Source organism: Leptonychotes weddellii, chromosome 13 (assembly GCF_054177405.1).
Source record: "Leptonychotes weddellii isolate Sample4059 chromosome 13, ASM5417740v2, whole genome shotgun sequence".
Taxonomy (NCBI): domain Eukaryota; kingdom Metazoa; phylum Chordata; class Mammalia; order Carnivora; family Phocidae; genus Leptonychotes; species Leptonychotes weddellii.
The window spans coordinates 74872484-74893953 of NC_138381.1; the positions used below are offsets into that span (position 1 = coordinate 74872484).

At 42.4% G+C, this 21470-nt stretch overlaps 1 protein-coding gene across 14 annotated transcripts in view; it reads right to left on the bottom strand.

Annotated features, from left to right (window-relative positions):
• The window catches only part of IFT81 (intraflagellar transport 81), a 177339-nt gene that overhangs the window by 70266 nt on the left and 85603 nt on the right, over window positions 1-21470 (bottom strand). For 10 of the 14 annotated variants that reach the window (XR_014139809.1, XM_031031935.2, XM_081802266.1 and 7 more), the window contains exons 1-5: window positions 8399-8674; window positions 5660-5816; window positions 5052-5155; window positions 4142-4322; window positions 1455-1544 (exon numbers count right to left, since the gene is read on the bottom strand). Coding sequence is in view for 13 of the 14 variants with exons in the window: in XM_031031935.2 (XP_030887795.1) it covers window positions 1455-1544; window positions 4142-4322; window positions 5052-5155; window positions 5660-5803 (519 nt within the window). In the remaining variant the exon portion in view is untranslated. Of the gene's footprint in view, window positions 1-1454; window positions 1545-4141; window positions 4323-5051; window positions 5156-5659; window positions 5817-7982; window positions 8198-8398; window positions 8681-21470 lie in introns of those variants that run through there. The other 4 variants (XM_081802260.1, XM_081802265.1, XM_081802264.1 and 1 more) reach the window with 4 other exon arrangements.

The window sequence follows — 21470 nt, forward strand, 5'->3', positions numbered from 1 at the left end:
TATGTTTTAATATTTCTATAAATTTATCCTAAGGAAACAATTACAGATACCCCAAAATAAATTTATGTATACGATAAGCATAGCATTACCTATAATAGCAAAAAATAAAATAAGAAACCAAAAATGGTTAACCTATCCATACTATGCAAAATTATTTAGTCATTAAAAATCATATTTAGAGGTGCCTGGGTGGCTCAGCTGGTTAAGTGGCTGCCTCTTGATTTCAGCTCAGGCCATGATCTCAGGGTCATGAGATCAAACCCCACATCAGGCTCTGAGCTCAGTGGAGAGTCTGCTTGAGATTCTCTCTCTTCTTCTTCCTCTGCCTCACCCCCCCCAAATTAAAAGAAAATCATATTTAGGGGGTGCCTAGGTGGCTCAGTTGGTAAAGCATTCAACTCTTGATTTTGGCTCAGGTCATGATCTCAGGGTCGTGAGAACAAGCCCCATGTTGCGCTCCAGGCTGTGGGTGTGGAGCCTACTTAAGATTCTCTCTCTCCCTCTCCCTCTGCCCCAAGTCCCAATCTAAAAAAAAAAAAATCATATTTAGAAAGATAACAATGTGAATATATGCAATGATTAAAAAAGCAAGATACAAGGGCGCCTGGGTGGCTCAGTCGGTTAAGCGACTGCCTTCGGCTCGGGTCATGATCCCAGGGTCCTGGGATCGAGTCCCGCATCGGGCTCCCTGCTCTGCGGGGAGCCTGCTTCTCCCTCTCCCACTCCCCTTGCTTGTGTTCCCTCTCTCGCTGTGTCTGTCAAATAAATAAATAAAATCTTAAAAAAAAAAAAAAAGCAAGATACAAATAACTATGTACAGCATGGTCCCAAATACTCACCAACACAAACATACACACAAAGTCTGAAAGGATAGCAACTGAATGGTTTTTTCTTCTTTATTCTCGTCTCTATTTTCTATTATATATATTTTATACTTTATATAATAGATATTTACTGTATATATATATATAGAGAGAGAGAGAGAGAGAAAGACCCAAAATGTAATCTTTTTTAATCCATGGTAGTAGTCTATATAGTACATAAGAACTCATTATGAATTTACCTTGGTATCATTAATTTCTTCAGTAAAGAACTAGCAAAGGTTGGACAAAAGAAAATCTGTCACTTGCTATCACTAGCTCCCATATAGTTTTGGTTTTTTTTTAAGATCTTATTTATCCATTTGAGAGAGAGAGAGAGCAAGAGATAGAGCACGAGCAGGGGAGAGAGGGAGAAGCAGGCTCCCCGCCAAGCAAGGAGCCCAATGCGGGGCTCAATTCCAGGATCCTGGGACCATGACCCGAGCCAAAGGTAGACACCCAACCAACTGAGCCACCCAGGCGCCCCAGCTCCCATATAGTTTTAAGACTCATACTGAATTAACTAAAAACAAAAATGGGAAAACTAATATTCAAATCTAAAAAAAATATATTACTATATTTTCTTTTCTTTACCCTTCTTATTTCTGCTGTAGAAAATCCAGATGTCTTGAGTTGCTCACATTCTTTATGCAAAGTTTTAAAGGCTTCCATTAGCTCTTCATACTAAAAGACAAATTAAAAAATTATAAACTAATGACTAGATCCAGTAGACTTTTCTTCATCAGGTTATTGATTAACTTACAGTGATTACTTAAATCATTATATAATAGCATTAAAAATACATCCTTAAACATTTATATAAGACACAAAAAAAAGTAGGTGTGTATAATCTGGTCACTAAGTACTTCTCCAGCTTCCTCTCTGGTTAGTTCCCCTAATTCACATTCTATACTCCAGCTATGGTGATCTTTCAATCCTTGGAATATTCTATGCTCTCACCTCCAGTCTACACACCCCATTCCTTCTGAAAATACTTTATGGCTTCCTCACCCCTTACCTGGATAATTTCAGTTCATCTGTCAGGTCTCAGCATGGATACCACCATCCTCAGAGAAGACTTCTCTAGCCCTGTACCTATTCTAGATCAGAGTGTCATGATATCAGAATAAAAATCATGTAAAATTTTAATTGCCTAGTTACTTGTCTGTCTCTGTCCCCCTCCATTAGACAGCGAGAGTCAAGAGGACAAGAATACTATTATCCTGTATAATTTAGTATCCCTGGGGCCTAGCATGATGCATAACTGATATAGATATTCAATAAAAAGTAGCTGAATGAATGAAAAAAATTACAACTCTTACCCAAAATTCTTTAAAATTAGTATTTTTTTGTGAGCAATGACAGGAAATTAATATGTTTCTTGACTGATCATATCCTACAAATCTGTAAATCATTTATTCTAAAACTCCTCATTTAGAAAGACAACATACATTTTTTATTAGGTTCTGTGCTAACTGACTGGCTAAATGTATAAGTCATTTTAGATTTACACCTCAGATATGTTTCAAGAATAAACATGTCTTTATCATTAATTCTTCCATTAATTATCTGTGCATATTTAGTAAAAGCTATTAATAAACTTCTTCCAGAGGAATTAGTTTTTATCAGGTTTATTGACGAGGGAGTGTAGGAAGGAGAAAATATTTTACATTTACACTTCTCTATTTCTTACATTATGTAAAGCCTTCAAATGTAGGAATTGGGGTAGTCTCATTCTGCTGTACTTCTCCCATGAAATCTACTAATAACATTTGACATGATTATTTACATAAATTTTTCAACACCCAAAATGTCTTAAGAGATCAATATTGACTCTATTTTGAGTGACTGCCATGGCTATCCAAAACAACAAAATATATGGGTGAAAAAACATTTAGTTTTGATTGTTCTGATTCAATCCCAATTTTGAGGACATACTGTATAGAAGCAACTCTACAAAACTCTGAAGGAAAACAATGATGGATAAGACATGATACCTGTCTTCACGCACCTCATAATCTATTGGGATAGACCGACAAACTATTCACAACAAACTGCACAAATCAGTCTATGTATATAGCACAGAATAAAAGCACAAAGGGCTAAACAGGGGCACTTTTTTAAATCAAAGTCCTTTGAAACCTTAAACCTGAATCCCTTCTTTCCATAGTCTTTGATCAGGAATGTGCTTTGAAATCCCAGGACCAAGATTCAGACCAGCCAGAATCCTCAGCAGTCAAGAACTTTTTTTTTTTTTAAGATTTTATTTACTTATTTAAGGAAAAGAGAGAGAGCATACACACTTGTGAGTGGGGAGGGGAGAGAGCAGAGGAGGAAGGAGTGGGAAAGGGAGAAAATCCCAAGCAGACTTGGGGCTGAGCCTGAGACTGACCTCAAGACACTGAGATAATGACCTGAGCCAAACAAAGAGTTGGACGCTTAACCGACTGAGCCACCAAGGTGCCCCAAAAGTAGTCAAGAGCTTTAAGACTGTAAGGCCAGGACCCAATATCATCCTAAAACTCTAGGAGAAAGTACACTGAGATTTCAAACTCCTGGCGCTTTCTCTACCTTCTGCCTGATTGGGAAGTTCTTTGAGATCTCAAGCCTAGCTTCTTTGCCTATACAAAATCCTCTCAGGGGCTCACAGGTCCTGATTTGTCCAGGATAGTGTGAATTTATACCTTTGCCTTCATGTAATTATTACGATAGTCCCTTTCTCTCTGATTTGGATGACAAATTGTATAATCATCTAACTGATCAGCAAAGTGTTCTGCAGTCCCAAACCCAAAATCCTATCTACGCACAATTCTTAATAAATTATTCTAAAATCCTAATCTCAGGATTTTTTCTATCTATATACCCCTATCACTGAAATAGTATTTGTGTGCAAAAGCCAATTATTTTCGGAGTGCCTGGGTGGCTCAGTGGTTAAGCGTCTGCCTTCAGCTCAGGTCATGATCCCAGGGTCCTGGGATCGAGCCCCACATTGGGCTCCCTGCTCCGCGGGAAGCCTGCTTCTCCCTCTCCCACTCCCCCTGCTTGTGTTCCCTCTCTCGCTGTGTCTCTCTCTGTCAAATAAATAAATAAAATCTTAAAAAAAAAGTCAATATTTTCATACCTGATTACAGTTGAACATTATTAATAACCATTTTACCTTTAGATGCCACCTGGAAATACAGAGAAGCAAATAAGCTAAAGAGAGATTAACAGGTATTTGAACATGTGCACCTTGACATCCATTACAGATAGTTTAAAAATACCATTTGTGTATTGTATACCTGTTTATTGGTATCAGCCACAGTTTCATCCTGAAGAAACTCACTTGGTACCTCAAGTTTTATTAAAAAACGAGCTAAATATGCTCTTTTCTTCAGTTCATTAGTTCTCTGAAGAAGCCAGTGGAGCACTGGGTAAATTACAGGTTTACTTCCAATCACCAGACCCTGACGAAAGGTACTCCTATAAAAAGAAAATAAACACGTGCAGGTGATCAACCCCCCTCCCCCCGCTTATTAACAAATAAACCTTGAAAAGAAATAAAATCTCAAACCCTAATTTACAATTTCTTGATGGCTTTCCATGACTATTTTTTTTTAAGATTTTATTTATTTATTTGCCAGAGAGAGAGAGCACAAGCAGAGGGAGCCCGATGCGGGACACGATCCCAGGACCCGGGGATCATGACCTGAGCCGAAGGCAGACGCTTAACTGACTGTGCCACCCAGGCGTCCCTTCCATGACTATTAAAAAAAAAAAAAGAAAAAAAACCAAGGCTATTCTAAAGTCATTCTGTATATCAACAATAAACATAAAATTAGGCCCGAATATATCACTGGACTATATGGGGAGGTTGTATTGTAACCATTAATTGGTACAGTCTACCTTAATACTTCATTGACCAGGCAAGTTTAAGTGATTGTTTTTATCTAGGATGGCAGATAAATGATAAATGATAAAATGGAATAGTGAGATTTGCCTGACTTTTTTGATTAGACGGAAAAACTGACCCACTTAAGACTTCTACATGACAATATAACATTAAAAGTTCAAGATTATTTTGAAACTCAGTGACGTTCTAAAGCCATTGACAGAGAGACCAGGTATTGCCTAGAAAGACTGACTGTAGCCCATGAAAGTTTAGATATTCAAGCATAGCTTTAAGAAAGCAACACGTGATCAAATTCTTACATGTCTGTGGCATTTCCTGGAGGTTTATATTTAAGGATACCAAGAAGGCTCAACATCCTTTTGGTTGTTTGCTCTGGCATCTCCTCTCTGATATCAACAACTTGCTAACAGATAAAGAAATTGAAAAAATATGTTATTGTTGTATATCTAACAAAGAACCATATTTAAACTCACTGACAAAATTGTTCTCTTAGAGCATAACAGGCACAATGGTTTCTTCATAAAACAGATTAAGTATGGAGGCCCCCAGATTCCAAGTGAGGGTACATACAAGTCAGATCAGGATTTGTATTAAGAATGTCAAGGTTAAAAAGTATCCAGTGGAAAAGACCAGTATATAAGAGACATGACCTAACTTGCAATACAATAAAACCTCTGTAAAAGCATTTTCATTCCAGGACCAAATAAATTTATGTTTGGAGTAGAGAAATAATTTCTAAATAAGGTACAAGCAGATAATTTAATTTTTAAGCTAGTAGAAAAATCTTAAAGATCATTTATTATTACTTTATAGGCATGGAAAATAAGGCCCAAGACTCACAGATATTTAGAGGCAAAAAATGGCTTTCCTGCTATTCTTTTCATCACAAGAAAGAGAAAACTCTTACCTTTGGGTCAATCTCAGCCAGAACATCATTGAGAACTTGCAATAGTTGCATTGGCTCCAGGGAATCAAATGTGATTAAATTATAGTTCTTCCTAAAAGGCTCCTTATTGAGATTGTCCACAATGAATTTGATTTGATCACTCATAATTAGGTCATAACTAAAAATAGAGATAAAATTCCTCAATACTGATAACAAACATTATGGGAAAAAAAATCAGTATTAAGTTTATAGGAAGTAGGAATGAAGAGTATAATTCTTCATGGCATACAAAATGCTGTGAAAAGGGGTATTTTGTTGAAAGAAATCAGAATGTGAAGACTTTATTATGAATGTTACAGTATACTGCTAATATTGAATACCAAATGTTTTGTATATACACCTGGTAAGATAGCCATCATCTGAATTAACACTGAATTCACATGGACAAACACTGAATTCACCTACATTAACATCTCTCCCTTTCAGCTCTACAACTACCCAGGGGTAAAAATTTGTTAGGCTACAGACATGCTTCTAATTTTTTTTTTTAATTAGCAGCCCATGTTTAAAAAAGTGGGAGATTTTTTTTACATTAAATCCAGACATCCAGTTTCTCTTCAAAATCAGACCTGGCAACCCTGGGCACACATTTGTGCACAGCCACACCCAAACGAAGCTGAGCGGAGGCCGCAAGCTTTAGCCTGGATGTGCATTCTTTGGTTTTGTTCTGGTTTCCTCCACCAAGCACTCTTCACCCATTGATGTTATGGACTATAGGCATCGACTCTGCCACCGTCGAGTAATTCAGGCCCATTTCCCTGTGCCTTCAATAAGGTAACAGCCTCCAGTTTTCTGGCCCCGGCCTCTCCTATTCCAAATCACTTGTATGATTCTCATTGCTCACAAAATAAAATCCAAACTTCTTGAATTTTGATTTTTCAGATCTAACTCAATTTAGCTTTCCCACCTTTATTTCCAAATTGTTACCTTTCACTGTTCTAAATTTCACCCGACTGAAAGTTACTGCTCCCTAGTTTCTCTACCTCTGTCTTCAGTTAATGCTGTTTTGTTGCCTAGAAAGACTCTTCCTCGCCTGATCTCCACAGGTGCAAATCCTAACGGTCTCTCAAGATCTGCCCTCCAAATGCATGTTCCTCCAGGAAGTCATTCTCAAGCTATCTCCCACATTCTCCATCAGAATAACGGCAGCAGCACCTGCCCTCCAAGTTAACCACACTTTATCTGCACTGCTTTCCTAGAGTTACTTTTCTGTTTTGTACTAGTACTTATGTACATTTTCTCTTCTCTACTAGAATGTAAATTCTGTGAGGACCTATCTGTGCCTAATTCTATCTGTGAATATCCACCGCATCAAAACAGTGACTTCTTCTATAGACTGGATAAATGTGTTCACAGGCCCAAGGCCAGAAAAAGAAAGATAAGCCTAAGTCGGTTGGTGGTGATCATAACTTTTTGGAAAAATTAAATATCTGAAAAAAGCTGAAGCAGCTTTACCAAGGTTCCTAGTGTTTCCTGCATGAAGGTATCAATTGTTTAGTATGGGAAGAAGTGGTAGAAATTTTGCAGGCAGGCAATTTTTTAAACTAGCCATTTAAAAAAGGAATTAAAAAATGAACTGCTAAAAAAAGAAATAAAGAAAAAATTACTTCAGTGCTCCTTAATAATTTTTAACTAAGAAATGAATAGATGCTATTTTATCAAAGACATTAGTTGGGGCTGCATGCATTTTGCTCTGTAATAGATTTTTTTTAATTGGGTGGGTGGAGCTGGATATTTGGAAAACATTACATGTAAAATTATGAACAAATGATTATTATTGTTAAAAAAATAAGTCAAAAGATAGTAGAAAGGATAAGCAATGTGCTTTAAAATTTTGCGGTTTCCTTTAATCTACAAAAGGAAAACTTTTTCATAAATTAAATAAAAATCCACATTGGAGATGCAAGTTTTTCACTGTTAAAAATATTTTAAGTAAAAATCCACGTCATAACCTTCACTTACATATATAAGTTTAATGATTTAGAAATTATATGTATATAATATATAACATACACACACACATATACTTTTTTTCCCTTTAAAAACAACAACAAAAAAACAACAACTTGGATAAACGAGTAAAACGTACCAGGAGAGGAAAAGAAACTAGTTGGGTTTCCTCCCTAGGTGCCCACCAGCTTTCAGATGGTTACCCGCTAAGGACAAAGATGTACTCAACAGGTAGGTTGTCTATGCCCAGTGGGCTCTGCGCTCTAAAATTAGCAAAAGCAATTACTCTCCCTCTACCAGCGGAAAGTCGCCACACTAATTCACGAGCACTTACCCACATAAGAGCCCACGGGGGTGGGGGAAGAATTAAAACCAGGACGTACGTTTATCTGGCACAACTCGGGACAGAAACGACGCTGCCCTGGTCCCAGGCCGGCATGAGCGCTGGACCAGCAGCCTCTTGGGATTCCCAAAAATAGTGTTCCCCCCGCCCCTGGGGTTCGGGACAGGGGACCCCACATCCGACCCAGACACCTCGCGGGGGGGTGATCTGGGCTCCCCGACCGCTCAACCCTCGGCGGAGCGGCCCGGAACCCCGCGAGGCCCGGCAAGCACCGACCCCAGCGTTGGGGTCTTAACTGCGGCGACCCTCCACTGGCGAAGGTGCTGCACTGGGAAGGGGAGGAGGAGGGAGTTGTTTCCTTTTGGGGGGGTTCGGGGAAGTTTTCGAGCGCGTGTTGGCGAGATTACCTCAAATTCTCCTCAAGAAACCACTTTTCCCCCCGCAGGAGGCATCCAGGCTCTACAGGGTTCCTAGAGACGAGCTCCTTGGCAACGGTTGCTAGGCCGTGGCATTACGTCACTTCCGGCGGGTGGGCCGGGGCGTTTCCGTGGGGCCCTTGCGGGCGCGCGCTGGGGCCAAAGTACCTGGCTGGCCAAAGTGAGGTGCCCCGCCCACTTGCAAAGTGCGTTTACGGGCCCTGAGCCACGGTGAGGACTGGAGACCACTGTACTTCGTGATGTCAGCTGGCAAGGAAAATATGAGAAGGAAAAAAATGAAATTCCTCACGCCCTGAAAACTTAGTTGCTTGTTCAAACATCTTGGAAGAAACCAACTACAGATTTAGCATCAGTCTTTTTAAAGATTTTATTTATTTATTAGAGAGTGAGAGAGAGAAACAGCATGAGAGGGGAGAGGGTCAGAGGGAGAAGCAGACTCCCCGCTGAGCTGGGAGCCCGATGTGGGACTCGATTCCAGGACTCCGGGATCATGACCTGAGCCGAAGGCAGGCGCTCAACCAGCTGAGCCACCCAGGCGCCCCTAGCATCAGTCTTACAGCAAAATAAAACAAACAAAAAGGGAAACAATTCCTTATGTTTCCTCATAATGTTCAAATTCCTTATGAGGCATCTCCTATTTGCCTTGCCCTGTGCTGGCTGCTGGGGATGCAAAGGAAGCCAGGAATTACTACAGGGCTCCTATTCTCAAGGAGCAGAGTCTAATGTGGATAAAGAGACGATTGAAAGGCAACTCCAATACTATCATAAAAGGGCCCAATAATGGGGGAGCCCAGATGAAGTATCCCGAGTTTATTTGGGTCTGAAGGGACCCTATGGTCAGGAAAGTTTCCATCAGACAAAGTGATGTTTAAGGATCAGTGAAAATTAGCCACGTGGATATTTTTTCGGGCAGAGGGAACAGAACATTGCAAGATGAATCCATTGCTGGCTGCCTTCTGACTATTGAACTATCAAGCAGAGGCATCCTATGGAGCACTTGGAGGAAAACGAAGACCCCTTCCAGCTCACAGATACTCCTGAGGAGTTGGAGGAGGCAACACTTAAAACCTTGAAAAGCTAAATAATTTAAGTAACTTTGGGAGAAACAATAAAAGATTCATATAAGGGACTGCATAATTAACTGATGGTGGGTGTATTAGGAGATTCTCTGGGCCACCAGGATTTGAAACCTGGGTCTGCCAGTTTGCAGCCTCACCTCTCTGGGCTTTCCTGATCTTGCCTATAAAGTGTGGCTCTAATAATACTTTCCTCAAAGGCTGATGTGAGGATTAAGAGGTCAATACAGGTAAAGTAATTAGAACAGTGCCTGACCCTGGAAGAGGGTCACATTTTACCTTTTCCCCCCTGCTTTTTAAAAAACAAGATGGTTAGATTTGCTCCTTCTACAGAGTCTACAGATGTAGGCTATAGAAAGAGATAAGAGTGGTTTATCGGGTAGTTTTTGGTTCCTCCTCTGCCTGTTGCAACTATTATAGAAACACGATAATTTTCAGTTCTGAGAATGCAATCCTGGGTAAATTGGAGTAAGCAATGGAATCCCCTCTTTGCACGCAAACTTGAATGGATTTTATGCTTAATGTGGTTGCTCTGGAACACAAGGAAGAATCTGAGGCCAGTCAGCATGCTTCTTGGGATCCGTATACTGAGAAGCTTATATTCCAACTTGAACCGAAAAAGAGAGACATAGAGAAGCCTGCTCATGTTAGCCTATCTATAGGACCCAGATACAGGTCAAAGGAAGACTTACCACCCCCTCATTCATTTAAGATAAAACCTTGAGTGGACTCATGAAGAGTCCAAGAAGAACTTCTCGGCAACAATTCCACAACACTGAAGGCTGATTACATTCCAAGTCAAGCCACCCACATGAAGACTTTTTTTCCTCTTAGATGCTATATTGAGTCTTCCTTGTAAACCCCCAAAGATGTCTCTTGGCTGAACTGTATTTGACATTTTTAATAGCTGAAGGGAAGTCCAGTTATATGAGATAGTCTTTCTGAAAGATTCCCACCCCTACCCTGACTCTATTTAAAAAAAAAAGTTTCGGGCGCCTGGGTGGCTCAGTGTTAAGCGGCTGCCTTCGGCTCAGGTCACGATCCCAGAGTCCTGGGATCGAGTCCCACATCGGGCTCCCCGCTCGGTGGGGAGCCTGCTTCTCCCTCTCCCACTCCCCCTGCTTGTGTTCCTACTCTTGCTGTCTCTGTCAAATAAATAAAATCTTTAAAAAAAAAAAAGTTTCATCAAGGTATAATTCACATACATACAATTCACCCATTTAAGATATATAATTTATGCTAATTCAAAAAGATACATGCATCCCTATGTTTATTGCAGCATTATTTACAATAGCCAAGGTATGGAAGCAACCCAAGTGTTCATCAATAAATGAATGGATAAAGAAGATACACACAAACACACACACACACACACACACACACACACACTGGAATATCACATAGCTATGAAAAAGGATGGGATCTTGCCATTTGGGATAACAAGGATGAACCTAAAGGGTAGGGTGCTAAGTGAAATACATCAGACTCAGAAAGACAAATACCATATGATTTCACTCATATGTGGAATCTAAAAAACCAAACAAATGAACAAACAAAAAGCCAAATCACACCTATAAATACAGGGAACAAAGTGGTGGTTGCCAGAGGGAAGGGGGGGTTGGGGGTGGTTAGACAAAATAGTTGAAAGGGAGTGGGAGAAACAGGCTTCCAGTTAAGTAATGAATAAGTCAGGGGAATAAAAGGCATAGCGTAGAGAGTACAGTCAATGATATTGTAATAGTGATGTATGGTGACAGATGGTAGCTATGCTTGCGGTGAGCATAACATAACATATAGAGATTTTGAAGCACCATGTTGTATACCTGAAAACAATGCAACAATGTGTGTCAACAATACTCAAGTTTTAAGAAATTATTATTAAAAAATAGGGGCGCCTGGGTGGCTCAGTCGTTAAGCGTCTGCCTTCGGCTCAGGTCATGATCCCAGGGTCCTGGGATCGAGCCCCGCATCGGGCTCCCTGCTCGGCGGGATGCCTGCTTCTCCCTCTCCCACTCCCCCTGCTTGTGTTCCCTCTCTCGCTGTTAAATAAATAAATAAAATCTTTAAAAAAAAAAAGAAATTATTATTAAAAAATAAAGTACACAATTCAATGGCTTTTAGCATATCCACGAAGTTGTACAACCATCACCACTATCTAATCATAGAATATCTTCATCACCCCAAAAAGAAAGCCCATACCCTTTAGCCATCATCTCCTAGTTCCCAATTTTTAAAAAAACCTGCCACCACACAGCCCCTGGAAACCACTAATCTGCTTTCCTTCTCTATGACTATATCTTTTCTGGACATTTCATATAAAAGGAATCATAAGTATGTGGCTCTTTGTGTCTGGCTTCTTTCATTTAGTATAATGTTTTCAAAGTTCATCCATGTTGTAGCATGTATCAGAACCTCATTCCACTTTGTGGCAGAGTAATATTCCATTGTTCATCCATTCCTCAGTTGATGGACATTTGGATTGTTTCCACTTTTTGGCTATACTGAACAATGTGCTATGAACATCCGTGTACATAACTCCACTGTCTTATGGATAAAGCACTTCCTTTTTTTTTTTTAAAGATTTTATTTATTTATTTGTCAGAGAGAGAGTGAGAGAGAGAGGCAGGCTGAGAGAGAGATGCAGGCTCCCTGCTGAGCAAGGAGCCCGATGTGGGACTTGATCCCAGGACCCCTGGTATCATGACCTGAGCCGAAGGCAGACACTTAACCGACTGAGCCACCCAGGCATCCCTGGATAAAGCACTTCCATTGGCTAAGTCAGATGAGCAGGGGCATGGGTAAGTGGGAGGTGGGTGGCCATTCATTGTTGGGTGTGTCTTTTCCGCTGAATTCTTGTTAATTTTAGCATCTTGGGTGCTCATGGTTGTAGACCACAGAACGGAAGCTGTGGATTCCTTAGCAGTTTTTGGTTGTAACAACAAACTGTTGTTGAAACCTACTTATCCCTTGCTACCAAAACACTAAAATACCCAATCTGCTTCTCACCTGAAGCCCTCTGATAAGAAGATGCTGTTACATGGAAATGTGCTTTAAAAGTTCACCAGCCTCTAGTGGAGAAGAGGGTGGGGACAGGTGTGGAGGAGGGGAGAGAAACTAAAAGCTGCCCCTTACAACTCCCTTACTTAACCTTGTAGACACTGCAAGGCCATCCAGGGTTGTGAACTTCTGCTCTGGTTATTCAGAGGAGAAAAAAAAAAATCACTCCTGGTCAAGTGTATTTTTCAAGACCAGTTAAGTACAAAATTAAAATAACGAGAGGGTCATTATTTCATGCAATTGTGAAGTCCAAGGATATTCTACCTTCAGGTATGGCTTGATCTAGGTCATCTTGATATTCTTTCTCCCTCCATTTCTCTGTCTCTTATCTCCACTTTCCTCTCAATGGGCTGCTAGTAGCAAGAGGTTTACACTCTTCCAGCCTAGCAGCCTCGCTGAAACTAGAATCTTTTCTCCAATAGTTCCAGCAAATTCCCTCACTGGTCTCAAGTGTGTCAGGCCATTCTTGAATCAATTGCTATGACTCTGATAGATAAGTCTGGGGGGGCTACTCCCAAAAAGGAAGAACTGGATTCTGTTACCAGAGGTAGAGATGCAGTGCAAACAAGAACAACAGATGTCTCCTACAGTAGTCAGGGAAGGTGGTTAAATCTTAAAAGCTGGGTAGGCAAAACCAGAAGAGGAAGAAATGAGCCTGTACTTATTCTGGGGAGTACCGTATCAGTGCAAACCTTCTCCCCAATTTCCTCCCAACAAATCATCTTTCTTCACTGCAGGCTTCCGTCATGGGCCAAGTGAGGTCTTAAGATATCAGCAGACTCCCCAGGTCTCCACAAAAATCTGAGGATGCTGTGAACATAATGTCTCCAGCCCCTTCTCATTTCAGAACTTCCAAACAAGAACTTTCCTGTGCAGAGTACAGGGAAGACAAGCCAATTTTCTGTTTTTGGTATTAAATTTAGACCTTTCATCCTGACCATGAGATATTTCTGGATTCTGCATGAGTATTCAGAGAATGCCAGTTTTCAAGATGCTATCCCATCTGGGGCTACTCTGCACACTGCCCACTTTATCTCATTCTTTTAAAACTGGGAAAAATGACCCAGACACAGGAACAAATTCGGAAGTGGGTTATTCTGCTATTCATTAATTGTCACTTAATGCCATTGCCATCTAGGTTACTAGGCAAGGAAAGAAATTGAATTTAAACAGAAACCTGAATTGGGTTTCACATATACCCTAAATTGCCTTGGCTCTGGCAATTTAATCTTGTGGGTATGTTTAGTAGCAGAATGTGCTTTCCTAAAAGGTGAAAATATAAATAATATGTGAAACATTCAACTGGATGGATGAGATTCCAGAGGTCTTGTTAAATGCGTGCGTGGTACTACATTTTTGTAAAACAGTTTTTAATGGACTTCGTGAGATTAATGGGCAATGTAGAGGGGTCAAAATAGTATGCAATTCATATGAAGTCCTTGGGTACAAGTATGGATTGAAATACAGGATATACCTAACATTTCTACAGGGCTCAAATAATAATCACGTCATCACTTACTGGGTGCTTACTGTATGTCAGGAACTCAGTTAAATACTTCACATATGTGTCAGAATTTATTAAAATATTAATTTATGTGTGTACTCCTTCTGTTTCTCCTCCTCTGGAAACAATTTGCATTGCCTTGAGATTTGCAGGCTGAAATCAGAAGTCGTACTTCCTGCCTTTTGTAAAGGTCTGAAGTCTTTGGGGGAGATTATGCTGGTTGTCCTCGAGGCGGGAAGCGGAGAGAGGAGTTCCTTCCAAAGTAAGGAGAGAAAAGAGAGATGCTAAGAAGAATGAGAAAGGATCATAGGTTGATCATTCTGGGGCAGCTCCTACGAAGGGAAGAAGATGAGGAAGCCACATCATGAATCCAGTAGCTTCTGGTGTGGCCAAAACTCTTTGTCCCAGGCCTGACATGGAAGCATCGACAATATTGAACCTGAAAGGACCAGGCAGTCTGGGATGATGGGTGGGTGATCAAGGAGTCACCAGGATGGGCCAGTGACAGAAGACTGCAAGTGACTCCCCGAAGCTTTGCCCCCGCATAAGAGCCCAGGATGTGTGTGAGAAGGAAATGCCCAATAATGACAGGTTGGGATCTCGGATTTGGATTTCAGTTGATTATAAAACAATGTCCTTCCTCTTGCAAATCTGAGAGGTGGACTAAAATGGCTCATCTCTGTATCTGTCAGCTTCCTAGCAGGATAAAGATGGCACAGTCTGTGCAATTGAGGAGAGCTTAATAAAGCTCTTATATGCTCTTTTATTTTGATAAATATCAAGAGCATTTATAAAGATACAGGCAGGGTTGAGGAAAACTAACAAAAGAACCAGCAACAAAAGCAGGCCTTGCTGCCTGAAGGCTGATGCAGCAAAAGAGGGAACAGGTACCAGAAGCCGGACAGAGTGAGTGGTTGTATGGAGAAGGTTGCCTAACAGGACCCATTAGATGCAGCCAGTCTTGACCTCACTCTCCTTCGACCCTCTGATCTCCCGCCTGGCCTCTCATTGGCTAAACCCAATAGGGTGCCAAAGGGGGAAGGCAGACCCCTTGAGGTCATCGGTGCAGACTGGGCTCCCAGGACACAGAGCCAGGAAGAAAATGGCGGAGTGGGGATCTGGAGGGGCAGACTGAACGAATTATAAATTGAATTATATATTGAATTACACAATCCAAGTGATGGGCAGGAAGGCCTGGTGAGGTCAACCGAACTACTCCCATGTCTTCAAGCTCCCCTGGCTCTCTAGCCGAAGTTCCAGGCATCCCATGGAGTTAGGCCTAATTTCATTTCAGTGCTCTGTCCACACCCATATCGTCTCATTTAATCTTCACAACAAGTCTGCACGGACAGTATTGTTTTTTCTATTTTATAATTAAGGAAATTGAGGCCTGGAGAGTTACTAGAGGGCCCAAGGTCACATACCTAGTAGCTGGCTGAGCCAAGATTCAGACAGTGTCGGCCTGATCCCAAAGCCATTTTCACCAACCTACTAAACTGGCTCAAAACTGGCTCAGCAGAGTCTGAAAGAAGGACCATAAATCAGACCACTGAAGCAGGAGGCAAAGGTATTTTCTGTGTGGGAGGGCCAGTGTTAACGTGCTGTCTGGCTTTCTCTGCCTACAAGGGCTTTGCCAAGGAAAGTCTTCTCTGATCCAGGTAGGGCTAATGATTTAAAATCCAAGTGCTTACCCTGGAATCACAGAGGGGGAGGACAGAGAAAACACTTGCCCCATCATGGGAAAAAAGTATATTTTCATTTCAAATGCCTTTCAAGTTCTTTTTTTCCCAGCTGAGTGTTGGTGTATTTTTAGAATTCAGGGGGAGTATTTAAGGGTAACCAGCAGTAAAGATGCATTTTGGGCCATCGGGAAGCTCCAAATCACGCAGGAAAAGGTTGATGGGAGGAGACAAGTAAAGGCCAAGATCAGCAGGGCACAAACTGGCCTTCTCCTTCATGTTGCCAAGAACTTTTCTCCCTTCTGGGCTGATGACGTCAAATCAAAGTCTATAAGTGTGCTATAGATAGATGGAATCACAGAGCTAAAACGATGGGCAAACAGATGAATGGCTAAACAAATTGTGGTATAAAGATACAGCACAATATTATTCAGCCATAAAAAGAAAGAAGTATAGGCCCATGCTACAACATTGATGAACCTTGAAAACATTTTGTCACGTGAAAGAAGCTAGACTCAGAAGTCCACATATCCTGTGATTCAATTTATAGGAAATATCTAGAAGAGGCAAACCCCTAAAGACAGAATACAGACTGGTGATTGCCAGGGGCTGAGGGGAGGGGACAATGTGGAGCACCTGCTTAATGGATACAGGATTTCCTTCTGGGGGGATTGAAATCTTCTGGAGATAGAGGTGGTAGTTGCATAGAATTGTGAATGTACTTGGTGTCGCCGAATTGTTCCCTTTAAGAAGGTTAATTTCATACAGTGTGAATCTCACCTCAATTAGAAGTAAAGGATGGGCAGACCTTGGGAGGTCAACCATCCATGCTAAGTCTTCCAGGCTTTGTTCCTTTTAGCTCAGGGCATGAGGCCTAATTTCATTCCCGGCTTTCCTCCTCTCTCTACTCCCCAACCACCGGCCTCCCTTCTGTGGCTCACACACACCAAACCCGTCCCAGCTTCAGGACTTTGGCACTGTTGTTTCTTCTGCCTGGCTGTTCTTCACCCCGATCTTGCCCCGGCCTGGCTCTGCCTCCTCACTCAGAAGGAGGAAACTAAGTGGAATAGAAAATATCACACAGAATAAGGTAAACATTACTGTGTCAGAAATATTTTTGCTGTGTCACAAACCATTCCAAATTTATGAGCTTAAAAACAACATGGTTTTTCTTCCCCACAAGGCTATGGGTTAGCCGGGCTCAGCTGGCCAGTTCTTCTGATCCACGCGGTATATGCTAGGGTCGGCTTGCAGCCCAATTCAGCTGGGGGCTCATGTGGGGCTAGAACATCCAAGAGAGCTCCCCTCCTTTCCAGGGCCTCAGTTCCCTGCTGCTTCCTCCTTCACGTGGACGCTCTTTCTCCTTGTGGTCTCTTGTCAGGCAGTGGTCTGACCGGAGCTTCCTTACACGGCAGCAGGGGTACCAAGAGCATGAAAGTGAGAGCCACCAGGCCTCCTAAAGCGGAGACCCAGAACACGCAGTGTCATTTCCTTTGCATTCCGTTGGTCAAAGCAAGTCGTAAGACCTTCCCTGATTCAAGGAAAGAAGAAACGGACTCTACCTTTGGATCAGGGAATGGCATATGCATACCAGAAATGATGTTTGCTAAATTGTTGGCAGACATCTTTGTGGACACTCTACCACGATTGTTTTGCAAAGGTTTTATTTCAATTTAATAAAAATGCATGTGTGTTCTTTGGGTCACACAATAAACATTTCTTGCTGTGAGTCAAAGTCAAAAGGTTCAAAAAACACACTGCTTCCATATCCCTTTATAAATTTCTTCCATAGCACTTAGTACTCTCTGAACTTAATTTACTTGATTGTATGTCTCTCCCATTAGAATATAAGGTCTCTGAGGGCAAGGACCTTGTCAGCCTTGTTCACAGCTGTGTCCCCAGCACCTCACAGGGCCCAGCACTTAATAGGTGCCTGATAAACACCTGTTGCTGTTAAATAGGTAGAAACAGCTATCAGATATTGAGTGCTGAGCACGTAAAAGCCTTTTCTCATTTAATTCATTCAATGCATATTTGAACACTGACTTTGTGCCAGGCACTATTCTAGGTGCTGGCGAAACAACAGTGAACATAATTGACAATAATCCCTGCCCTTACTGAGTTTACATTTCATTATAACACTAGAATAGTATCGAGTAGATTTGTTGATACTCTTTTGACAGATAAGGAAACTGAGAGTCAGAGAGGTCAGGCAACCTGCCCAAGGTCACACAGCTAATAATTTCAGCCTGACCTGGCTCGACTCCACTCCACTGCAAACGTTGGGTTTTGCCCAGAGCTGGGTCTCAGTGGTTACAAATCTCAACTCCTGCAATCGCTTCTCTGAAGGATCAAACTCTTCTTTCTGGAAATCAGGCACAGGCAGTGGGAAAAGGTGAGTTCCATGACCTCGCAGTCTCTGCCCCCCCACTTCGTGCAGATGGCTCACACCTGGGGTGTTGCAGATTTGAACAACAGCTCTCAGTCACCCCCACAGTCTTATCAGCATGTGACATCCCCAAGTGGCTGGGGCCTGCAGGCCTGGCAAAGAATGCAGCCGGAACGAAAATAAACCTGCCACATTCCTTGGCAGCCCCCTGCCCCTTCCCGCTCTCCAGCTATCCATCCTCACAGCAGAGCCTGCCAGGGAAGGCCAAGAGAGGGAGAGCAGGGGTGGAGGAAGCCGGCCAACCCCTGGAAAGAGAGGGAGAGGGGAAGAGAGGAAGAGAAAGAGAGAGATCACCTTATATGGGAACGTGCGCAGACAATGTGTGGCAATGCCTTCGAGTGCAGCAGAGGTCAGATACCATACAGATGGAAGAAATTAAACATGGGACAGAGCGTGTTCCTGGGCCCTGAAAACAGCTCTTGTTTCACAGCGAGTTCGCACAAAGCCTGGCCCGTTTTCCTTTTTTGCCTAAGCCGAGCAAGATGTGCGTCCTAAACTCTACTTGACTTTGACTCAGGCCCCCTGACTCCGGCTTGGCAGAGGTCTCATCCTTTAAAGTCATTTCTTTGATGAATAAAACGTCTCTTTGCAAATAAAAAGCCTGGGCCTCTTTCCCAAGACTTTCCAATATCTCTCCAAAGTACATAAATTAGTGGTTAATGAGTAAATATGTCTTCATTTCTCATTTATTCATTCATTCATTCAACAAATATAGAGGACCAATTATGCCCCAGGCACTGAGCCAGGTGCTGGGAAGATAGCGTTGATGATGATGATGATGATGATGACAACGACATTAACCATTTGTTGATTTGCACTCATCTTATAAACATTTCAATTCATAATAATTTACTCAGCACTTCCATGTTGGAGTCATTGGTGATACAGAATATTGCTCTAGAATCATCTGGTCCCTGCCCTGTGGCGTTTGCAGGGGTGTGGGGGAAAGTAGAAATGGCAGATATTGAACACACAATTCCAGAGGTGCCTCATGACAGCATTTTGAATTAGCTACCATTATCATTTCCATTTACCCCAGGGTTTTTCAACCCCAGCACTATGGATGAACATTTTGGGCTGGATCATTCTTTGGGGTGTGTGTGTGTGCACGCGCACACACGCGCGGGGGTTGGGGGGTGCTGCTCTGTGCATTACAGGATATTCAGCAATGTCCCTGGCCTCTAGCTACATGGTGTCAGTAGCAATAACCCCCTCTCCCCTAGTTCCTCCAGTTGTGAGAACCAAAACACGTCTCCAGACACTGCCAAATATCCCTGGGGGTGTGGGGGTGGGGGACAAAATCGCTCCTGGTTGAGAATCACGGATTCAACAGATGAGGAAGTAGAGACTCAGGGTGGGTTAAGAAACTTCCTAACAGTCAGATCACCGGCCAGCAGGACTCGCACCCTGATCATTCTGACTCCAAGGCCCCTAGGCATCACCGTTACAATGTGAAACCCCCTATTTCCTTGATAGCAGATAAACTGTAAGTTTGGATGGTCATAGACTTATTTAGCTCCTTCCACAAAATGGAAGTCATCTGTGTTAGTTCAGATGCTCCGAGAAGCAGATGCCAGGACACATCTGAACCTGCACAAGATTTACTGAGGATTTACTTATTTATGCCGGTGAAAGATACAAGGGAAGGGAGCTGGAGTAGGCAGGAGAGTCGTCAGCCTGCAGTGCCAGCCTAACAGCTGTGAAAGGTGAGGGCGAAGGATGACTGGGCAGGAAGAGCCTCAGACAGCAGTGTAGCTTGAAGAAAGTTCAGGCCATGCTGATGGGGAGTTCCCAAGCCAAAGGAGGCTCTAAGAGGAGTCCCAGGCTGGCCAGTAGCGGGCCTGCACTAGCACTCCCACTGAGTCAGTCGTTGGCTGGGGGAAACTGGTGGAGCCAGAGGGGCAGGACCCAGGACTGTCAGTCAAACATGTTCTTCAAAGCAGACTCTCCTGAAGGAGTTCTGAACGGTGCACGCCCTTGGCTGCCACATCATCAGAGAAGTGCTGCCCTGTGCTTACTTTCACTTTAAGGCAAAGAGATCTAAAAGGCAACTGGAGATACAGTGGGTTACAAAGCGAGGTTGGCATCCTTTAAGCAAAAGGGTCCATTTTCCTTGGGATGTCTTGGAGCTTCTTAGTGAACTTCAAAGTCAGCTCCGACTTGGGTACCACCAGCAAGGAGGTAAGGAGTGCTGCCTTGAGGAGCTACTTTGTAGCTTGTGGATGTGGGCACTCCCTGAGACTCAGTTTCCTCATCTACATAATGGAATCAACCTGCCTCATCCTGTAGGGTTGATGTGAGGATTGAATGAATATTTATGGAGTTGCTTTTCAGGAGAAGATGGAGATCGTCCTGCATGAACTTTCTGCCTATCCCTTGGTTTTGCACGGATTTCTCCCTGCTAACCACCCTCTCTCATCCTTCCAACTGAGATTCATCTTGGCACCTCCACAAGGGATAACAAACTAGCATTCCCAGGGCTCCGTTTCACAGATAGACGAGCTGTGTGTGGCTCACAGAGTGCTAAACAAACAAACCAATAGCATGAACCAACGTTTGAAAATTAAGATATTTCAAGATGAGGCAGCCAATCAAAACCAATGCGTCTCAATTCCATTTGTTCAGGCTGTGTGGATTTCTGGGTTCCCTTGAAAATGTGGGAAAGCTAGATATGCTGTGTGGCAGATTGGCTAAAGTCAAGAAGAGGCTGCCTGTTCCACGTGAGACTTGCACAGACCAGGTTTCCAGTCCCCACACTCCCATCATCTGTGATCCTGAGGCTAGTGTCAGTTGCCCATTAGCATCATGTTTGTGCTGCCATTTTTCTTAGAATAATATTCCTTTGTCTCATGTATTTATCAAAGGGGAAAAGGTAGACCAGGAGATCTATGGTCTTTCTTGTACTTGGTCCCACTTCACTTAGATCGCCACCTGGCACTTACTTGCAGCATCCAAGTTTACCTTTAGACTAGGGGCCTTTTAAGCCATTCTGGAATTTCCTTCCTAAAATTATCCCTGCAATTTCATAAGAATCCTCTACATTTTTATTTCCCTTTAGTTCAAAAAGCACTGTCATTCAGCCAAGAGGCACATATTATTTCCTTCATTTTAGAGAGGAGTTGAGCCCTGGACAGATGACATGGTTTTTGCCCAAGGACACAGCTGGTTAGAGACAGAGCAGAGCCCTACTGATCCTAAATCTGATACTTTTTCCATTACTCTAGGCTGCAAAGTGTATTAGAACTTTCAGTTGCAAAAGACAGAAAGTTAACTGAAA